Source organism: Arabidopsis lyrata (genome assembly GCF_000004255.2).
Source record: "Arabidopsis lyrata subsp. lyrata unplaced genomic scaffold ARALYscaffold_4, whole genome shotgun sequence".
In the NCBI taxonomy this organism is placed as follows: Eukaryota; Viridiplantae; Streptophyta; class Magnoliopsida; order Brassicales; family Brassicaceae; genus Arabidopsis; species Arabidopsis lyrata.
In genome coordinates, this window is record NW_003302552.1 from 4,047,240 (window position 1) to 4,070,277 (window position 23,038).

General features: G+C 43.7%; 1 protein-coding gene across 1 annotated transcript; it reads right to left on the minus strand.

Annotated features, from left to right (window-relative positions):
- Positions 1-10,845: 10,845 nt before the first annotated feature.
- Positions 10,846-12,412, minus strand: LOC110229344 (uncharacterized protein At3g60930, chloroplastic-like). The gene is made up of 2 exons (XM_021029254.1): positions 11,645-12,412; positions 10,846-11,573 (listed from the first exon to the last, which is right to left on the minus strand). Exons 1-2 carry the CDS (start codon positions 12,167-12,169, stop codon positions 10,869-10,871), a joined length of 1,230 nt encoding a protein of 409 aa, XP_020884913.1. The 5' UTR covers positions 12,170-12,412; the 3' UTR covers positions 10,846-10,868.
- Between the last annotated feature and the right edge of the window lie 10,626 nt (positions 12,413-23,038).

Here is a 23,038-nt window from a genome sequence, read left to right on the forward strand (position 1 = left end):
CGAACAGCCAATGGACCACATCGAGCGCTTCGAGGAATTGGTATCTACCATCAAAGGTAATGGAGTTTTAGATGACTATCTTCTTTGCAAGCTCTTCCCATACTCACTTGCTGGGGAAGCAGCTTCTTGGTTAAAGCAGTTGAAGGAAGGATCTTTGACTAGCTGGAGGAAGATAAAGGTAGCCTTTCTCAACAACTTCTACGATGATGGTAAGTCTGAGGAGCTGCGCAACAAGTTATCTACATTCAGTCAAGGACCAGCAGAAGCCTTCAAAGCTGCTTGGGTCAGATTCAAGGAGTACCAACGAGATTGCCTGCATCACGGTTTCAGTGAAGTTCAGCTCATAGGTACATTCTTCAGAGGAGTTGATAGGAGATATCAGATGGCTCTAGATGCTGCAAGCAATGGCAACTTCAACAACAGGTACCCCGACGATGTTGTAGCTTTGATTGAGAATCTCGCCTGTAGCAACAGCACGAAGAATGCAAACTTCGGAAGGAAGAAAACCACAGATGCAATTACGGGTAGTCAGTTTGCAGAGGTTAAAGCCAAGTTGGATTCCGTCTACAGCCTCCCCACAGGTAAGAAAGCTGTTCACTTTGCTGCATAGGTTGAGACTATTAAGCCAAAAGAAGAGTCTGAAGAAGGAGTGTTTTACATTGATGGCCAAGGATACCAGAAATTCGGTCCTCCATAGAGTAACTTCAGCGGTCAGAGGTTCATAGGAAATCAGAACAACTTCGGTTTCAACAATAGGCCTGCGTTTCAGAAGACATATCCACAGAGTAGTAGCTTCTAGAGAACCTACGGGAACACAACCTACCAGAACCCACTTGCACTCACTCCCGAGAGTAAGATGGAGACGATGCTTGAGCAGATTCTAGAGGTTCAGACTAAGCTTACGGTTGAGTTCAACGGGAAGTTTGACACCATCTATTCTGATTTGAATGGCAAGATTGATACTTTGAATAATCACATGAAGAAGCTCGATGTTTAAGTTGCTCAAACCGCCGCCACTGTTAAGAGACAAGATGGTATTCTTCCTGGTATGCCTGATACTAATCCCAAAAGAGCCTGCAATGCAATTCTAGTCAGCGATAGAGATGATGTTTGGGAAGAATTGGACACCGAAGACGAGCTTGAGCTCGCTGCTGCAGAGCTAGTGTCGACCGATGTAGAGCCAGTATCTAGAGGTGTATAACGGGCCGGCCCGCGTCCATCTGGGCCAGCCCGCGATGGGCATTTAAATTTATGAGACCGCGGCGGGCCGGCCCGCTAGGACCGCGGGCAAAAATAATATGTCCAGGCCCGCCCCGCTAAGCCCAACAGGTTAGCGGGCCGGCCCGCGGGCTTAGCTTTAAATATTTTAAAAATAATTGAAAAAATAAAATTAATTTTTAAAATTAACAATTTTTCAATAAAAAAACTTTTAGAATTAATTTTTTTGTAAATCTTATAATTTATACATTAAATTTCGTTATATGTTCATATATTTCACATATATATTTTTAGAAATTAGAATTATGTAAAAATATTTATTTATTTATATTAATTAATTATTTTTATTAAATATTTGTAGTCCGCGGGCCGGCCCGCAAATCCGCGGACAAAACCCGCAAAAACCCGCAATCCGCATGGGCTTGTACGCGAGGCCCGCTATTTTATGGGCATGAAAAATGATGTCCAAGCCCGCCCCGCTGTGGGCTACTTGGACAAAGCCCGTGGGCTATTGGCCCGCTTGACACCCCAGGCTGTCGATCGACACCCACTCGATTCGTGTGGAACACGACGTTCGAGGGAGAGTTATCGACTTATACAGACTCGAGCCGCTCGACACAAAGCAGCAATGTCGACTGACACTACAAGGGTGTCGATCGACACCATCTCCCCCACGAGACAGTTTCGATGTACAACGGACAAAGATCGATTGAGCACGACACAGAGGAGTCGACACCATCTCGGAGTGTAGACCGACACTCACCTAGTGTCGATCGACACTAGGTCCGCATAATTCCTTATGTAATTGTCTTTCCGCCTGCGAAACCTTTCTACACGCCTCTAGTCCCTTTTCCTAATAAGCGTCGATCTAAGCAGGAGATTCACGATGAGCGATGCAAGGCTATCATGGAGAAGATATTGACTACAATTCCTAAAGTCAATCCCGAGACATCTTCTCCACCACTTCAGCGCTATGTCAAGCGATTGGTCAACAATGGAATCTGTGCTGAAGAAGCTGCGTTGCTCACCAAGGATATCTGTTTGATTGTGCTGCAAGAGGCCAAGAAGAAAAAGAAAAAGAAAGTGATTATGTCTGAACACATTAGCTCAATAATTCAAAGTCAGATGCCTGAAAAGCTACCTGATCCAAGAAGCTTTGTTCTTGATTGCTCCATCTCCATAGGTCGGTTCCCTAAATCGTTGTGAGATCTCCATTATCAATCTGATGCCACATTCAGTTGTTGTGCGCCTCGCTATGACAGCTTACAAGCCAACACGGATCACCTTGCTTCTAGCGGATCGTTCTAAGCGAATTCTCGAAGGAATCCTAGAAGATGTTGTAGTGCAGATTGGTGAATGCCTCATACCTGCTGATTTCGTAGTACTAGACTACGATGAAGAACCCAAGGATCCTCTTATCTTGGGTAGAGCTTTCTTAGCCACAGCTGGTGCGAAGATTGATGTGAAGAAGGGACAAATTTCATTGGATGTGTGTGATGTGAAGATGAATTTTGACATGGATGGCTCTAAATCACCTCCAATTCTCAGTGGTAAGTCCTTCTCTGTTGAATCTATAAAGGAATCATTTGCAAGGCAATTGGATTCTACTGCACCAGCAGAGGCTGAAACTGCTCAGCCTGCAACTCAGCATCGTTCAGACGAACGGGTGTCGACCGACACCAACTGTGTCGATCGACACAAACGACGAGCAAAGAAGAAGATTTTAGCAAACATTTCTTGTGGGACTGCAGAAAATACCAAGTATTCGGGAGCTGTTCCCGAGCCATACACAACACCTCGCCCCCGCTTTCCACGCCTTGATCAGCAAAGGTATTGCTCCTCTCCTCCTCATCCTTCCCCTTCTTCAGTTAATACTTCCATATCTTCGAAGAAGGCTTCACAGGTTAACAAGCCACGAGATTCTCGAGTGCTTGTTTCTTCTGTTGTTGATGCAGGAAAAGGTACAAAGGACGCTGCAGCTTCTACCAGTTTCCTTGGACATGAGCACGCCTCCAACGCTTACACTCCACCATGGATAGCAAGGCGTCAGTCTTTTGAGAAGTCTCCTGTTGGGGTCGGATTTCATCCCATAGCACCGAGCCGAACTTCGAACGCCTCAGGGAACTTCTGAAGACACCTCAGCGAAGCGAGCCATTCACCTCGGTGCAAACTGCCATTCATCTCGGTGCAAACTGCCATTCACCTCGGGTCATTGCATTGGTTGCCTCGGGGAACGCCCGTAGTCTGCTCGGGGTCTGTCAGCAAGCTTGTGAACCCGAGCCGGCTCCCTTCAAGTGCCCGAGCCGGTTCACTCCGGGAATCCGAGCCGGTTCGTGTCAAGACCCCCGAGCTGGCTCCTTCCGTGGACCCGAGCCGGTTTCCCTCGGGAGCTTGGGCCGTGCCTCTCTTGTCCCCGAGCCGATTGCACAAGTCACCCGAGGCAAAGACTTGGTAAAATATTCGTCTTCAAAGTACCATTTCCAAGTAGGTCGTCATTTCCGAAAGAGAAGGATCATTTCCGATAAACCCGGAAATGATAAGGAAGAATCTCAAAGGATCGACTCAAATTAGGATATCTTCCAAGAAACTCCGAAGAATAAGGAAATTATCCTTATTCCGCGATATTCTAAGCCGACTTCAAGATAAATGGAAATCTTCCGAGAATATCGCGGGAGAGGCGGTTTATCACCCCTATATAAAGAACTCAAGGCTCAAGCGGAGAAGGGGGCAATATCTCTCTAGAATTTACACTACACAAAGCTCTCACAGCACTAACATCTTTTTCTTTACGATCAAACTCTTGTACGATCAAAGTCATCTTTTCCTTAATAATATCAAGAACACCATCTTTCGTATCAATTGATTCTGTCGCTCTTTGAGAATTCTCGCAAATCGTATCCCTAAATTAAAACCCTAGACAAATCTCGATTGTGTTAGTTTCGACTTCCACAGTTTGGCGCCGTCTGTGGGGATACTTTAGAATTCTCTTACCCTGAGACGCAGAACTCGATTACCGAAAAGGACGATGAACGAAGACGGTCGTCAGACACCATCAGCCGGAGAAGGGAACCCCAATGCTCCGAACCCTCAAAATCCTCAAGCCGATCTGACGATCATAGCGACCCTAGCCGAACTGAAAGACCTGATGGTTAAATTCCAGAAGAAAGCTGACGACCAAGAGAAAGCTAACAAAACCTTGGCACAGCGAGTCGACGAAATCGCAACACGTGGGCAACCAAAAACCACGCGCTTCCAGACTCGGCCGCCACGAGCTCGGAGGGATTTGCCTGGCATCAACCCAACAAGACTCACGTTCGCGACACCAACCGAAAACACCAGAGTCGCAACCCGAGCCGACCCTGCCAGACGCGAGAACCAAGATGATCCCACCGAGCCAGACGCAGTGGACTTGACGGACGAACCAGATGATTTGCAAGACGAGCGCACCCGAGCAGGAGCTAACTCCACCGAGCGAACGGACCTTACTGATAACGAAGAAACTGAGGAAAACATAAGGTGAGCCGAAGAATCCGAAAGAGAAGACGAGCTGAGCAAGATCCGAGCCTCCCTAGCCAAGGCGGAAGCTGATATGAAGCTCGTCAAAACCCAGATGCATAGCGTTTCATCCTCCGCACCGAACATCAACCGAATTTTGGAAGAATCTCGGAATACGCCTTTCACCAAAAGAATTTCCGAAACGACGATGTCCAATCTGGGGAAGTTCAAAATCGACTCTTACAACGGATCAACCGACCCGAAGTGCCACATTAAATCGTTCGTGATATCTGTGGCCCGAGCCAGGTTCAAGCCCGGGGAAAAAGACGCAGGTCTGTGCTTACTGTTCGTGGAACACCTCAAAGGACCCGCATTAGAGTGGTTTTCAAGATTGGAACGAAACTCGATTGATAGTTTCGACGAGCTGTCGACATTGTTCCTCAAACAATACTCTGTGCTCATCGACCCCGGAACTTCCGACGCGGATCTGTGGTCCTTGTCTCAACAGCCCACCGAGCCATTAAGAGATTTCCTCAAGACCTTCAAATCGACGCTAGCCAAGGTCGAAGGAATTACAGATGTAGCAGCTCTCTCGGCTTTGAAGAAAGCTCTCTGGTACAAGTCAGAATTCAGGAAAGAGTTGAACCTGTCTAAACCAACAACAATTCGCGACGCGCTGCATCGAGCCTCGGATTTCGTCGCCCACGAAGAAGAAATGGCGCTACTAGCAAAGAGGCACGAGCCAACGAAACAGGCGCCCCGAGCCGAGAAAACCGAGAAAGCCCAAGCGACACCTCCGGTCCAGAAGAAAACGCGTGAGAGCGGTACGTATACGCATCACGAAGGGCGCAATTTCTCAGGATACCATAGCTACCAGATTGACACGCCCCGAGGCCGTGGCCGCGGCAGAGGCCGAGGCCGTGGGCGAGGAAGAGAGTCCTTTACTTGGACAAGGGATCAGCCACCGAGCAATGATCAAGAATATTGCGAACACCACAAAATTTTCGGCTATCATACCTCGAGATGCCGAAGCCTCGGAGCCAAGTTAGCAACCAAATTCCTAGCTGGAGAGCTCGGGACAAACGTTACTCTTAAGGACCTCGAGCCAGAGCCAGAGCCCGAGCAGACCAACCCGGGAAGAGATCCCGAACCAAGGAACCAGGAGTCTCAGAAAAGAACCCAGGGGACGGAAGACGAAGACCGAGATGGTACGCGGCAGAAGGTTCTCACCATAATGGGTGGATCGCCATACTGTCCTGACACCGTAGCGGCAATCAAAGCTTATCAACGCCGAGCCGAGACGCCTAGCAACTGGACAAGACAATTTGATCGACCTAACGACATGATCACATTCGAAGAAAGCGAGACAAACGGGCTCGACATGCTTCATAACGATCCAATCGTCGTCACGTTAGCGATAGGAGACCACGATATTTACCGAGTATTAATCGACACCGGCAGCACCATCGACGTAATCTTTCGCGAAACGCTCTGACAAATGAACATCGACATGTCACAGGTGATTCCGACCCCGAGGCCTGTCCTCGGGTTTTCAGGGAAAATTTGATGACGCTTGGAACCATCCAACTACCAGTCCGAGCCGGCGGGGTAACAAAGATCGTCAACTTCTCAGTCACCGATCAACCTACCATCTACAACGTCATAATGGGAACTCCGTGGTTAAATCTAATGCAAGCTGTCGCATCAACATATCATCTGTGTGTCAAATTCCCGACCCCCAATGGCGTGAAAACAATCTGGGGCAGTCAGAAAAATTCTCGGATGTGTTTCATGGCAGCACACAAACTCTGAAACCCTGTCACTGAAGCGAAGGCTGAAACCGATCACAAGAAATCAAAACTTGGTCGGAGTGAAGAGAAGGCTAAATCTAAACAATTATAGCAATTATAGATCGAGGAGGCGCGCGAGGAGAAGAAGCCTACCTCGGATCCTGTAATCTCCATTAGCCTCGACGACGAACGGCCCGAACGATGCGTGGAAATTGGCAGCGATTTAACCGAGGAAATCAAGACCGAGCTCATCTCATTCCTCAAAGAGAACATCAACACCTTCGCCTGGTCGGCTGAAGATCTACCTGGGGTAAGCATCGACGTAATCTGCCACGAGCTGAATGTTGACCCATCTTTCAAACCCATCAAGCAGAAGCGAAGAAAATTGGGTCGGGATCGCGCAGATGCCGTGAACGCCGAAGTAGAAAAGCTCTTAAAGATCGGCTCGATCTCCGAAGCAAGATACCCGGACTGGTTAGCAAATCCTGTCGTGGTTAAAAAGAAGAACGGCAAGTGGAGAGTCTGCGTCGATTTCACCGATTTGAACAAAGCTTGCCCTAAAGACAGTTTTCCACTCCCACATATCGATCGCTTAGTGGAAGCAATTGCGGGAAATAAGTTGCTATCGTTCATGGATGCTTTCGCAGGATACAATCAGATTCTCATGCATCCCGACGATCGCGAGAAGACAGCTTTCATCACAGACCGAGGTATCTACTGTTACACAGGCATGCCCTTCGGACTCAAGAACGCTGGCGCAACGTATCAACGGCTCGTCAACAGGATGTCTCCGAGCAGCTCGGGAAGACGATGGAAGTTTTTATCGACGACATGTTAGTCAAATCCCTTGAAGAGAGCGATCACATAGCCCATCTACGCGACTGTTTTCGCCAGCTCAACAAGCACAACATGAAGCTCAACCCGGCAAAATGTCGTTTCGCGGTAAAGTCGGGAGAATTCTTGGGATATCTCGTAACTCACCGAGGCATCGAGGCAAACCCGAAGCAAATCGATGCTCTACTGAACATGCCCTCACCACAGAACAAGCGCGAAGTCCAACGTCTCACCGGGAGAGTCGCAGCCTTGAACCAATTCATCTCGCGGTCCACTGACAAATGCCTGGCTTTCTACGATACTCTGCGCGGAAACAAGAAATTCGAATGGACCGATCGCTGCGAAGAAGCTTTCCAGGAACTGAAGAAGTATTTGGCTAATCCACCGGTGTTGGCGAAACCAGTCCCAGGCGAGCCATTATTTCTGTACATCGCAGTCTCTGATACGGCGATAAGTGGAGTCATAGTCAGGGAAGACAGAGGAGAGCAGAAGCCGATATTTTATGTCTCGCAAACCTTCACCGACGCGGAGACACGCTACCCGCAAACTGAAAAGCTCGCCTTCGCCGTAGTAATGTCAGCTCGGAAGCTACGGCCATATTTCCAGTCTCACTCAATTGTCGTCATGGCGCCCGTATCACTCCGAACCATCCTGCACAGTCCGAGCAAATCGGGAGGCCTGGCCAAATGGGCAGTAGAACTCAGCGAGTACGACATCGAATACAGGAACAAAACATGTGCGAAATCTCAAGTCCTGGCCAATTTTATCATCGAGCTGCCAATAGAGAACGCCCGAGAAGAGTCACCCAACGCTGTTTGGATCCTCCACGTCGACGGCTCATCCTCGAAACAAGGTTCTGGCGTCGGAATCCGCCTATCATCACCAGAGGGTGAAATCCTTGAACAATCCTTTCGGCTGAATTTCGACGCGACTAACAACGTGGCTGAGTACGAAGCGCTGATAGCAGGACTTAAGCTGGATCGGGGACTTAAGATCAACAAGCTGCGAGCCTTTTGCGACTCCCAGCTCGTGGCTAATCAATTTAATGGAGAATATGCGGCTCGCGACGAACGAATGGAAGCGTATCTTGCTCTCACGCAAGACTTGGTGAAAAAGTTCGGCGAGTTCGAATTAACCAGAATCCCACGAGGTAAAAACACATCGGCCGATGCCTTAGCAGCTCTGGCTTCAACCTCCGACCCGAATCTGAAAAGAATCATACCGGTCGAGTTCATCGAAAAGCCGAGCATTGAAGAAATTAGCAAGGATCAAGTTCTAACAGCTCGGGAGACAGAAGAACCGGAAGAAATGGACATCGAACTACTAAACCAGCAAACTACGGACGCAACTGAGCCCGAATACGGAAGCGACGCCAAATGGATCGGAGCCATCCGAAGCTACATAGCCGATGGAAAAGTTCCTACTGAAAAATGGGCAGCTCGGAAGCTTAAAGCCAAAGCGGCTCGGTATACTCTGATCAACGGAGAACTCTTTAAATGGAGATTTTCCGGTCCCCTCCTTATCTGTGTCGAAGGAAATGAGGCTCGGAGAGTCATGGAAGAAGTACACGACGGATCTTGTGGGAACCATTCTGGCGGGAGAGCCCTGGCTATAAAGATCAAACGCCACGGATATTTTTGGCCGACAATGGTCAAAGACTGTGAGAAGTTTTCTCAACGGTGTGATAAATGCCAGAGACACGCACAAACCATTCATCAACCCGCCGAGCTCCTCTCTTCCATCAGTTCGCCTTATCCATTCATGCGATGGTCCATGGACATCATCGGACCTCTACACGACTCCAAGCAGAAGAAACTCGTCCTCGTACTGACAGACTACTTCTCCAAATGGATCGAGGCGGACTCTTACGCCAGCATCAAAGACGCGCAGGTCGAGAACTTCGTCTGGAAGAACATCATATGCCGCCACGGGATACCTTACGAGATCGTTACAGACAACGGATCGCAGTTTATTTCGGCTCGGTTCGAAGGATTCTGCGAGAAATGGGGAATTCGCCTCAGCAAGTCTACGCCTCGGTATCCTCAAGGGAACGGACAAGCCGAAGCGGCAAACAAGACAATTCTCGACGGAATAAAAAAGCGCCTCGACGCGAAGAAAGGCCGCTGGGCCGATGAATTAGAAGGAGTACTATGGTCGCACAGAACCACGCCGCGGCGGGCCACGGGAGAAACACCTTTCGCCCTTGTCTACGGCACGGAGTGTGTGATTCCCACCGAAGCCGAGATTCCGGGACTGAGAAGACGTTTTCTCCCCGAGCAGGAAAATTCCAACACTCAGATGATGCTGGACGAGCTGGACTTAATTGACGAAAGAAGAGATTTGGCTTTGATCCGTATGCAGAACTATCAGAATGCAACGGCTCGGTACTACAATTCTCACGTGAAGCATCGCCGCTTCCACGAAGGAGAGCTCGTACTGCGCAAAGTTTTCCAGAATACCGCCGAGCAGAACGCAGGTAAGCTCGGCACGAATTGGGAGGGACCTTACACGATCGCAAAGGTAATCCGTCCCAGCGTCTACGAACTCATCAACATGAACGGCAAAGCGGTACCTAGATCCTGGAACACAATGCATCTAAGGAAATATTACCGCTAAAAACCTAAGGTACGCATGTACTTGAACTACGGGGTGGCTTGATCCCTGAAAAGGGTACGTAGGCAGCTCGTCCTCGGACGAGTTCAGCTACCCCCCTAATTAAAAAAGGGGGGGGGGAGTGGGTCTGTATACATATACTCCCACTAAAATTTCATTCTTTCTAAAGTTTACCCTTCGGGTTTTCAACTCAAATCCACCTCGACATTTTTCCCAAAACTCATCTCGGGAACTTTTACTATCCTCTTATCGACCCACAAAGCCAACAGTTCATTCGGATGATGGCCACGTCCACGAACAGAGAGCTCATTTCACCGCTTCGGTTACAGCGCGCTATATAAGTATTCGAGACAATTCGGTCGGAGATATCTGACCACCAAGAGATTGTCTTCGGAAAACCCAGTCGACTTCGACACTGGTACCCCAGTTCGCTTCTAAGCACTGGCTTCGACTATATCAGCTCGGGTCGCAACCGATAGAGATTAGTCCCATATAACCAAAACCTAGTTATCTTAACACTGGTGAACGATCCATTTCACTTTCAGTTCGGAAGTGGAAACGGTTCGGGAGAATTAACTTTTTCACATCACACTTACAAAAACCCAGTTATCTTAACACTGGTTCGCTATTCCGAAAGATAACTTCTACTGAACCGAAACTCATTTTTACCAAAACCCAATTACATTGACATTGGTGTATAATTCGGTTCGGAAGTTAAAACGACTCGGAAAAGACTAACTCCTCGATGAACAAGTCATGTTTCCGAAGTTACTTCGGAAGCAACTCAAGATGAACGAAACAATTCAAGTATTTAAAGAAACATGCATTCAAAAGGGATAAAGCCGTCCAGGCACAAGTCTTACAAAAAGGAGAAGAATCAAAACAAATCCAGAACATAAAAGAAGGGGCGCCTCAGGATCACTTATCCTGCTCCTCGTCTGGAACAAGCGCAGCCTCGGAGCCCAGGTTCGTCCCTGCTTGATCGATAACTCCAACTTCGATCGCCTCGCCCTCCACCGACCTATTCCCAAGGCTATCATGAGCAGAGTCGGGCGACACCGGAGGAATCTTCAAAGTTTCGAGCAGCTCGACCGCGAGCTGAGAATACTCCGCTTCGGCGTCCCCGAACTCTTCTTTCCATGCCTCTACCTCTTTCTTCTCGTCTTCGATCGACTTGCCCTCCTCGAGCTCGGCAATCAGCTCGGCGTTAGCCTTAGCTTGGGAGAAGTACATGTATCGATCAGCGACCTGGTCGAACTGTTCCAGCTTTGCCTCGATCGTTTTGATCTGCTTGGCGAACTCTTCGGTAACCTCCCTTTTGGCAGCCTTCCTGGCTCGAGCAACCTCGGCCTCCCGAAGGGACTTCTCCTCGGCAAATAGGCGGTTGAGGCGCTCAATCTCCGCTTCGGCTTTCTGCCGAATTCGAGCATTCTCCTCGGCATCCTTCTGCCTCGCTTCTTGCTCAGCCGCAACCAAGGCCTCGGCCCTCTCCCTTGCTGCGGTCGCCTTGGTTACTCTCCTCTCCGATTCCGCTCGGGCCATCTCAAACTGCTCGCTGGCAGCTTCGCGCTGGCGGTTCGCGGATTCGTAAGAACGAACCAGCGTGTTCATTGAGGAGAAAGCCTGGGGATAAAACGACATGTTAGGAACGGAAAAGAACTTCGAAACAAGAGGTTCAAAAAAAAAATTATTACCTTCAGAAAGTTGGCCGAAGTCTCGGCGTATCTTTCCGCCTCGGCCAGATTCTCAGGGGCCGTCAACAACGGCCATGCACACGAAGCAACAAGGTTGGCCGAAGCCACCTTGTCCTTGTAAATCGGTCGAGAGCTGCTGTGATCGCTCTTCGACTTCTTCCTCTTATCGGTAGAGTGGTCGCCCCGAGGACGTTTTCCCTTAGACTTGGCCTGTCTACCAGCAGCCAAGCCGACCACAACTTCGGTGTGTTCGACCTCGGGAGCTTGAACTCCACTGTCCCCAGCTGGGACATCGTCGACCGCTTCGGGAAGAACCGAAGTAACAGCTAGATCAACCCCGGATCCTTCGGGGCCCTTAACCACTTCGGGTCTGCCAGACGCCTCGGGTAGATCGGACGCCTCGGGCCTTCTAGACCCCTCGGTCAAAGGTTTGAAAACCGCCTCGAGAGCTCTTTTCTGCTCGGCCGCTTCCTTCTCAGCAGCCTTTTTCTCCCTTAGCGTCATCTTCGCCTTCTGCATCTCCATGTAGCCGCTTAATCGGTGATCCGAAGAGGATGATGATGATGAACAGGACACGCCTCGGAGTAATCTCAGCGCTTTCTCGACTCTTTTGAGCGTAAAATGCTTGGTCCAGTTACACTTCCGGGAAGCCAACTCCTCGTGAGTTTCTAAAAGATCTTCGGGGATAAGCTCGAGGAACGTCGGGTTACGATCTGAAAATGAAAACAAAACTGGTTAGAATAAATCGATCAAATCACGACAGAAAGAAAACTCAAACGCTTTGGGTAAACTACCGATTTTGCCCCATTTCGCAACAATTTTATCAAGGCATCCCTCGGGGACGGAGTCCTCGTCAATCGCGACGAAGAAGAAATGATCAGTGTACTTCTCATCCTTGCTCGGGAACCCGCCAATGATCTTTTTATTTTTGCTCGGCGAGATGTAGTATCTTTCCAGAGGACCCGGGCTACGACGAACCTCCAGGAAATTCCTTAAATGCCCGAGGGACAAAATTTTATCCGCTTCGAAACTCCTTACTAAGATCCCAATAAGATGCCGCAGTCCACGAGTTGAGATCTGAGCCAACGCAATCTTATACGACCACAAATACTCAACGATCAGCCTCGGGAGAGGGAACCACATGAAACAAAAACTGAAAAACCCCTCGTACAATGTGAAGAACCCCTCAGGAGGATTATCGGCTCGTTCACTTGGGGTCGGAAGCCTCATCGTGACTCCTTCACTGAAACCGAACCGAACTCTCAATTCTCTGAGGGAGTCCTCGGTGGATAGCGTAGAACCAGGAGGGTCGGGCCTTTTTACTTTTCTGGCTCGCTTCGTCTTCTGCTGTAGAGCCTTAGCCGCTTGCATCTTGGCCTGAAGCACTCTCACCTCCGCTTCGGAATCATAGTGAACCGCCTCGGCCTTTACAGGGAGCAAAGACGGCTCGGTCGCTTTTTGCCAACGAGAACCCCCAGCTTCGTCCTTAGACGGAGGACGCGTTCTCCCCGTATTTAAAGCTGCCTCGGGGTCATCAGGAAGATCCTCATCCCGAGCCACAAATTGGCTCGGATCTTGGTCCACGGATGACGATTTTGCTTCACTATCGCCGTTCCGCTTGGAGCAATCTGAAAAACTAGCCTCGGTTCCTTCCGAGGGACTGCTCCAAACCATCTTCCTTTCATGAACAGGAATGTTTCTGCCTCGGGAAGAATCACTTGAATCAGAGAGTGACATCTTCGGCTCGGGTGAATCAAAAAGAATCGGAAAAACAAGATTTGAAATCGTAAAAACCAAATCTAAGATCTGGCACGGCGGAGGAACGACGGAAAATAAAGCAAAGCAGAGGAAATTAAAGAGATCAAGATCAGAGAGAAAAGAAGCGAACCTTAGAAATTTTCCTTGTAGATTGCGAAATGAGAAAATGAAGCAGGAGTCGGATATTTATAGAACGCTTCGGCGCGTCGGGTACACACGAGTTTAATAATATTTCGCATCCGCCCAAGTCTCGGGCGCGTCGGGTGCGCATGACCAACATTAAGATACTTTGCATCCGCACGGGTCTCGGGAATCAGCAGAGGACTCTTCCACTTCTCGAGGTAGAATCTCAACCGTCACGCGCGCTAGAAGAAGATGAAGCGTCAAAGAGATTTGAATCGTCAAGAATCAGAATCACCGAAGGACACTAACCATCTTTGAAACATTGAAAGTTTCGCGGCATACAAGGATGGGCTCGGAACAAAGTTTAAAACGGCTCGGACTAACAGTCGTGAAGCTCATCGGTCGCTCTTCGAACCAACGAGCTGGGGGGCTAACTGTTGGGGTCGGATTTCATCCCATAGCACCGAGCCGAACTTCGAACGCCTCAGGGAACTTCTGAAGACACCTCGGCGGCGAAGCGAGCCATTCACCTCGGTGCAAACTGCCATTCACCTCGGTGCAAACTGCCATTCACCTCGGTGCAAACTGCCATTCACCTCGGGTCACTGCATTGGTTGCCTCGGGGAACGCCCGTAGTCTGCTCGGGGTCTGTCAGCAAGCTTGTGAACCCGAGCCGGCTCCCTTCAAGTGCCCGAGCCGGTTCACTCCGGGAATCCGAGCCGGTTCGTGTCAAGACCCCCGAGCTGGCTCCTTCCGTGGACCCGAGCCGGTTTCCCTCAGGAGCTTGGGCCCTGCCTCTCTTGTCCCCGAGCCGATTGCACAAGTCACCCGAGGCAAAGACTTGGTAAAATATTCGTCTTCAAAGTACCATTTCCAAGTAGGTCGTCATTTCCGAAAGAGAAGGATCATTTCCGATAAACCCGGAAATGATAAGGAAGAATCTCAAAGGATCGACTCAAATCAGGATATCTTCCAAGAAACTCCGAAGAATAAGGAAATTATCCTTATTCCTGCGATATTCTAAGCCGACTTCAAGATAAATGGAAATCTTCCGAGAATATCGCGGGAGAGGCGGTTTATCACCCCTATATAAAGAACTCAAGGCTCAAGCGGAGAAGGGGGCGATATCTCTCTAGAATTTACACTACACAAAGCTCTCACAGCACTAACATCTTTTTCTTTACGATCAAACTCTTGTACGATCAAAGTCATCTTTTCCTTAATAATATCAAGAACACCATCTTTGGTATCAATTGATTCTGTCGCTCTTTGAGAATTCTCGCAAATCGTATCCCTAAATTAAAACCCTAGACAAATCTCGATTGTGTTAGTTTTGACTTCCACATCTCCCAACACTTCTCATGCTCCACCTTGCTCCTGAACCCCGACATAGTCAAGCTAATGACTAAAAATAAGCGCTTCGTGGGAGGCAACCCACTGATATATTTTTCCATTTTCTTTTATTTTATTTATGTTTTTCTTTTTATAATTTTTTCCTAACTCTGGGTTTGGATGCCACTGGGGATAGTGTCATTTAAGTCTGGGGAAGAAAGTTACTAATTATGTTTTTTTTTTTGTTTTTGATTCTTATTCTTTTTTTTTTTTGAGTCATTTTATTGAGTTAAAATTTTGTTGGAAATTATGATCTTTTTCTCTAGATTATTGCCTGGTTAGTTTGATGCTGCAGATTCAATTCAATCCGACTAATGGAAAATCCAGAGAGTTAATCAATAGACCAGAGGACATCCACGTTTCCAACACAATCCGAGCAAAGTTCATGATCTTCACCTCGTATATACGGTTAGTATTCTCAGAACTTGACTCCTCGTTCATACCTGATAAATGAGACCTATGTGAAAAAGATGGTATTCAGAGAAAAAAAAATGAGATGATTTTATTTTGGAGTAAAGAGATAGGAAAATTTTCCGTGATCTCATTATTTTACTTCAAGAGGAATGATCACACGAAGGTTGGAAGCAAGGTTAGGAACATTTCCTAAGTAGGTTGAAATGGTTGATTTATCATGTTATAGTACAGGATTGAGTCTAGAAGGTTGTTGAGTACTGATTTTATTGATGAGATTTATGCGATGAGGGCTATAGGATATAGTTATGGAATTTGGTTTGGAATTTGGAATGTTGAGAATGCTTGCGGAGAATTACATGGTGGTTAGGATTTGATGCGAACTGCTAGGCATTTGGATTTGGTTTGAATAATCAAAGTAATAGGCTAGATAAATTGAGAGTTTCTTTGTTTTCAAACTTTTTGCACGGGTTCGGTTTTTGTGTTTTGCTTGAGGGCAAGCAAAAGCTAAGTCTGAGGAAGTTGATATATCGTGGATTTTATCGTTTTTAGCCATGATATATGTGTCAGTTTTAGAGTCTTTTTGTTGTTCCTATTTTTGAGTATTTTTAGGTTTTTACACGTTCGGGACAAATTTGGAGATAAGGAACCATTCTGGAGCTAAACCGGAGATTAAGAGCTGAAGCAACGAATTCGGTATCAGACCAAGGCATGAGTGTTGACCGACACCCCCCTAGTGTTGATCAACACCACACGCGGTCCAGCAAGAGCCTCGACGGTTTGATAGTTTTAAAGCCCGAAGAATCAAACCCAGAAGACTTCTATTTGCAACTTTAGTCACTGCACGTTTTTAGAGATATTATAAATAGTTTTTAGGGTTTTTCTATTTTATTATCTTGCATCTTGCTTTTTGCTTTTGGCTTTAATGAAATTCTCCGAGCTTGAACCCTTTGGAAGATAATTGGAGAGAACAACTTTTCAGAGATTTCAAAACCCTGTAGAGAGAAAATTTATTTTAAACTCTTTTCTTCTTTTGATTTATTATTTGCAATCTATTCAAACATGTTTTATGTTTCATTAATCATGTCTGAGTAATCTTCCTGTTAGGTTTAGGAATTCTCATTAGGGATTTAGATGAATTAGTAGATCGCCTTAGATTGTTCTTAATGCTAGTTCTAGAGTAGCTAACTAGAACTTGATCATAGGATAATAGGTTTTGATCTGAGAGGGAGCCTGTTACTAGAACTATGTTAGGTGGGCAGAAATTACTAGATTCATTCGCGAGTTGGTTTAGAAATATCTGTGAACATATCAAACCTGTTTTTAATGCTAGTCTAAATCTAGGAGTTTACATTCGAGAGGAGGAACTACCTGATATTAGATTAGTTAGTCAATACATTCGAGAGGTGGTTGGCTATACATTAGTGTTTTGAGTTCTAGAACGGTTCGATAATAATCCTAATTAATTTGCTAAATTTACTATTAGTTTATTTCCGGAGAATTTCCCTAAATCTGACGCTTTAATCTATTGATCTGTTACTTAATTTATTTGCTTGCATTTATTTTAATTCTTATTATTTTATTTAGCATAATTTTGAAACTGTTAGCTTATTGTGTGAACAAAAGAACTTTGTGGAATTCGACCCTAAAATACTGCAATTGATCTCTTATTTGAAAGAGTAGTTTTAGGATTCAATTTGAGCCTTATCATGCATGTAACTTGAAATGAAATACTAATTTAAATTCAAATTGAATAAAAATTAAATTTAAAAAGGCCAAACGATGTCATTATTTATCAACCCGAACTTTAAATAGACTAAAATTTATTACGATGTTTATATTTTAAAATTTCAGCTAAAAAAGATCGTTATAATGTAAATGTGTTGAATATACTAAATTAATTATCCATCTTCTAGAAACAGATATTTTAATATTTTAATATTATTCTAACCGACTCTCACCTCCTATATATATGTGTGAGATCGTTTAATGTTGGATAACAAGAAAGAAAGTGAATAAGAAAAGAAAGTTATACCCTCTCTCCCACGCACATCTATTATACCCTCTCTCCCACTCACGTCTATCTCCCTCACTTTTCAATATCAAATATCCATATATATACTACGCAATTATATAATAATATATATCAATTTAAATTAATAATTCACAATACGTTATCAGCACGAGTAAGCTCTCGTTTCTAAAAACATCCGAATCTCTACCCGATTACATATTTAAGGTATTGTGAAGGTAATATTTTAAATTATGTTTAAATTTATTTAAAATTTGTTTATTTATAATATTCAAGGAATGGAAGGTTATACCTCCTCCTTGATCCTATGGAAAGCTATGCCTCCTGAAACGGATCATGATCATATGGTAGACTCTGCCTCCTCAGATCATTATTTTATAATTACATATCCTGAAGATATTTATTAAAAGTTTCTGAAGAACTATACAAAATAAAATATATGAAACAAAAATGTCCAGAAGACAAATTATAATTATTGTTCTTTTAATTTCGTAACTATATAATATTTTAATTCATGTTATAAATTCCATTATGATATCTAAATTGTTAAATTTTTTTACTATCTGATTATATAAATTTACGATTAATTCTCGGTTTAATATTTTCACCAACGGTCATGAAGAAATTTTTTCAAAATTTTACACTTTTCAAACGGCTAGGAACAGTATTTATAATGGTTACGAACAATAAATTTCAATCTATAAATACACTCATATTTCATTCATTCCATTTCATTCATTCATCATACCTCTCTCTAAATATTTTCTAAGAAAAAAAAATGGTTAGTTCATTCTTAGTTTTTGTAATAGGTTTTATTTTTGTTGCTATTTATGGTTCAATTTTTGGAGAATTTTCTCCCGAAGAGTTTTTAATGGTTTCTATTTTACTTTTCTATGTAATTGTGTTTCTTGTAATCGCTTTACATATGTAAGCTTCTTCTATATTTTAAAAATAATTTAAATAAAAATTTACGAATAATGTTATTCGGAATCGCTTGCATATTTAATGTATTTAATGAATTAAATAATATTATCATGTTTAAATTGGTTAAATTTATGCTTAATAAATTATTTTATATGATATGCAGTTATCATGTCAAACTTGGCAAAACTCGAGATCGCTGTCCTTGATATCTCTGGGAATAATTATATGAGATGGGCCGTTGCAGCAAAGAGGCATTTAAAAGGAAAAAGGCTCCTTGACACCATCGATAAATCAAAATCACCCCCTGAAGAGGATAAGGCAAATGCCATGATATTTTTAACCCACCATATCCATGATGGTTTAAAAGACGTATACATCACAAAGGAAGATCCTGCAGATCTTTGGCAAGCACTCAGAGATAGGTTTGATCACCAAAAATATGTGATCTTGCCAAAAGCAAAACATGAGTGGCTGAACCTCCAGTTTCAGGATTTCAAAAGTGTTGCCGAATATAATTCCGCTTTGTTCGGAATTACTTCCAGGATAATGTTATGTGGAGAAAATATACGTGACTATGATATGATTGAGAAAACTCTCCAAACATTTCATCCTGGAAATGTACTTCTGCAACAACAATACCGAGCAAAAGGATACACGAAGTATTCTGAACTAATGCAAGTTTTGTTGGTTGCAGAACAAAATAATGAAATTGTGATGTTAAACCATCAATCCCGTCCGACTGGATAAGCTCCATTCCTGGAAGTGAATGTTGCATCATCTAATTATAATAATTACGGACGTAAACGCGATCGAAGTAATGATCGTGGTCGTGGACGAGGTGGATATGGACGTGGACAAGGACGTGGACGTGGACACGGAAGAAAATTCGGTCCTAATGATTCACTAAAAACAACAATAAAAGATTCAAAAGGAACGAAGATGGTCGCGCGATTAAGCAACATGAAAATGCTTGTTACAGATGCGGCATGAAAGGACATTGGTCCCGTACCTGTCGTACGCCAAAACATTTGGCCGATCTGTACCAAAAATCACAAAAGGAAAAAGAAACCAACTTCGTTTATGGTGAACCAGGGCCTTCTTTCGATGGTTTAAAGGATGATACATATCTCGACATTGCCGATTTCATAGTTGATCCTGAAGCCATCAATGATAAACAAAATGAATAAACTTCTCGAAGAAGTTTGTGTGTCATGATAGTTATGTTTATCTTCCTGAAGAAGAAAATAAAAGCTTAATGTTTGGTTTTGTGTGTTTTGTATTTTATCTTTGTTGTAAAATAGTTCTATTGTAATATAAATCGTTTGTTATGATATATTAACATATCTTTTATGAATATTTATAAATTCAGAAAATGCCCAAATTTGAGATGAAGGATGGAGATATATGTCTGGCAGACAGTGCTACAACGCACACAATCCTTAAAGATAAAAAGTATTTCTCCTTTCTTAAAATACAAAATTTCGCCGGAAGCGTTAATACTATATCTGGTAATGCAAAGATTATTATGGGTTCCGGCATAGCCAGTTTTTCAATGCCAAGGGGAACAAAATTTGAAATAAATGATGCATTATATTCCCCTAAATCCTACAGAAATTTACTAAGTTTCAGTGATATTCGCAGAAATGGATATCACATAGAAACTATGAATGAAGATGGCATTGAATATCTTTGCATCACAAAAATTATTTCGAAGAGGAAATGCATATTAGAAAAGCTACCAGCTTTATCCTACGGAATGTATTCCACAAAAATAAATATGACAGAATCATATATTACTGTAAACCCGAAGTTTACAAATACGTTCAAAATCTGGCATGAATGTTTAGGGCATCCAGGTTCAGTCATGATGCGTAAAATTGTGGAAAATTCAAATGGCCATCCATTGAAAAACCAGAAGATTTTTCAATCAAAAGAATTTTCATGTAATGCTTGTTCTCAAGGAAAGTTAATAACTCGGCCATCACCAGCAAAAATTGGGAATGAATCTCCAGCATTCTTAGAAAGAATACATGGTGATATATGTGGGCCTATTCACCCACAATGCGGGCCATTTCGATATTTTATGGTATTAATTGACGCATCCAGCAGATGGTCACATGTGTGTTTATTAAGCACACAAAATTCGGCTTTCGCGAAATTCATTACCCAAATAATCAGGTTGAGAGCACAATTCCCTGATTATACAATAAAGAAAGTAAGACTTGATAATGCTGGTGAGTTTACTTCACAAGTTTTCAATGATTATTGCATGTCATTAGGAATTGATGTTGAACATCCGGTCCCTCATGTTCATACACAAAATGGCATGATTGAGTCCTTGATTAAATGGCTACAACTTATTGCTAGACTGTTAATAATGAGAACAAGGCTCCCAATTTCGGTATGGGGTCATGCAATCTTGCATGCTGCTGCACTAATTCAAATACGGCCAAGTGCATATCATAAATACTCCCCATTACAATTAGGTTCTGGCCAGAAGCCAGATATATCCCATCTCCGTGTTTTTGGATGTGCGGTTTATGTACCTATAGCTCCACCGCAAAGAACAAAAATGGGACCACAAAGGAGATTGGGAATATATATCGGGTTTACATCACCAAGTATAATTCTGTATCTTGAACCGCAAACTGGTGATATGTTTACGGCACGTTTTGCTGATTGCCATTTTAATGAGGGTGAATTCCCAGCATTAGGGGCAGGAATTAAAGAAATTCCAAAAGATATTACATGGTGCACACCGTCTTTGTTGTACCTTGACCCCCCTACGAAACAACGTGAACTAGAAGTTCAGAAAATCGTACATTTACAAAATTTGGCAAATCAACTACCAGATGCATTCACTGATACAAAAAAGGTGACAAATCTTATATACCCGCTGCGAATGTTCCATCTAGAATTGATGTTCCCGAAGAACAAACTGATGGAAAAATAAATGAACCTAAAGTTCAGTTGAAAAGGGGGAGACCAATGGGCTCAAAAGATAAAAATCCCCGGAAGAAAAAGAAATTGGGAGAAGTAAATGAGAAGATTCCTGAAGAGCTGGATACAAAGAAAAGTCCTGAAGACGGAAAAAGTCATGAAGACGAAAATAATAAAGAAAACCATGAGATTTCCATCAACTATACCCAAAATAGAAAAATATGGGTTAGAAATGAGATAGATGATGATGATGAAATTTTCTCATTCTCTGTATCTAAAGAAATTGATCATGAAAGTGATGATCCAGATCCAAGGTCAATATTGGAATGCCAGAAAAGATCTGATTGGGAGAAGTGGAAAATGGCCATGGAAACTGAATTGAATTCTCTCAATAAAAGAAAAGTTTTTGGACCTATTGTCACAATAACGGAACATATAAAACCCGTTGGATACAAATGGGTATTTGTCCGAAAAAGAAATGAGGAAAATGAGGTAACAAGATATAAAGCCCGACTTGTTGCCCAAGGATTTTCTCAGAGACCAGAATTGACTATGAAGAAACATATTCCCCGGTTATGGATGCTATTACCTTCAGATTTTTAATGAGCTTAGCGGCTTCCAAAAATCTGGAAATGTATTTAATGGATGTTGTGACAGCATATCTATATGGATCATTAGATAATGATATCTACATGAAAATCCCTGAAGGATTAAAAATGCCTGAAGCATTAAGATCAAAATCTAAAGAAATATGTGCGGTCAAATTACAGCGATCACTTTACGGATTAAAGCAATCCGGTCGCATGTGGTATAATCGTTTAAGTGAATATTTGTTGAGTAAAGGATATACCAACAATGCGATATGCCCTTGCGTATTTATTAAAAAATTTCCATCGGGATTTGTGATCATTGCTGTATATGTTGATGACCTAAATATAATTGGAACTCCAAAGGAGATTAATGATGCACGGACTCATATGAAAGAAGAGTTCGAAATGAAAGATCTTGGAAAGACTAAATTTTGTCTTTGGCTCCAAATAGAGCATTTCCTTTTTTTTTTTTTTTTTTTTGAGCACCATTATAGAGCATTTCCATCACGGAATATTTGTGCATCAATCCAATTATACAAAAAGGATCTTAAAACGCTTTAATATGGATAAAGCGAATCCTTTAAGTACTCCAATGGTCAATAGATCTTTAAACGTTGAAAATGATCCATTTCGACCTTGTGAGGATAACGAAGAATTTCTTGGTCCCGAAGTACCTTATATGAGTGCAATTGGTGCACTTATGTATCTTGCTAATTTTACTAGACCAGATATTGCTTTTGCTACTAATTTACTTGCAAGGTACAATTCAGCCCCTACCCGAAGACATTGGAACGGGATAAAGCATATATTCCGTTATCTTCAAGGTACAATTGATTTAGGATTATATTACCCTAGAAACTCCGAGGTTGGTCTCGTTGGTTTTGCAGATGCAGGATATCTATCTGATCCTCATAAGTCAAGATCACAAACCGGCTATGTTTTTACCATTGGCGGAACTGCAATCTCGTGGCGTTCTCAAAAACAGAGTTTGGTCGCTACTTCATCAAATCATGCAGAAATCATTGCTCTTCATGAAGCATGTAGAGAATGTGTATGGCTTCGGTCTATGACTAACCATATCCAAGAAGCAAGTGGATTAGTCATCAGCAAAGAACCAACAAAATTGTTGGAAGACAATGCTGCTTGTGTCGCCCAAATCAAAGAAGGCTATATCAAGAGCGACAGAACGAAGCATATTCCCCCAAGATTTTTCTCTTATACTCG

Coding starts and splice junctions, on each gene's coding strand:
- LOC110229344 (XM_021029254.1), bottom strand. CDS start 12,169: ATGGAGATGCAGAAGGCGAAGATGACGCTAAGGGAGAAAAAGGCTGCT. Junction 11,574..11,644: donor CTTCGGCCAACTTTCTGAAG/GTAATAATTTTT, acceptor TTTTATCCCCAG/GCTTTCTCCTCAATGAACAC.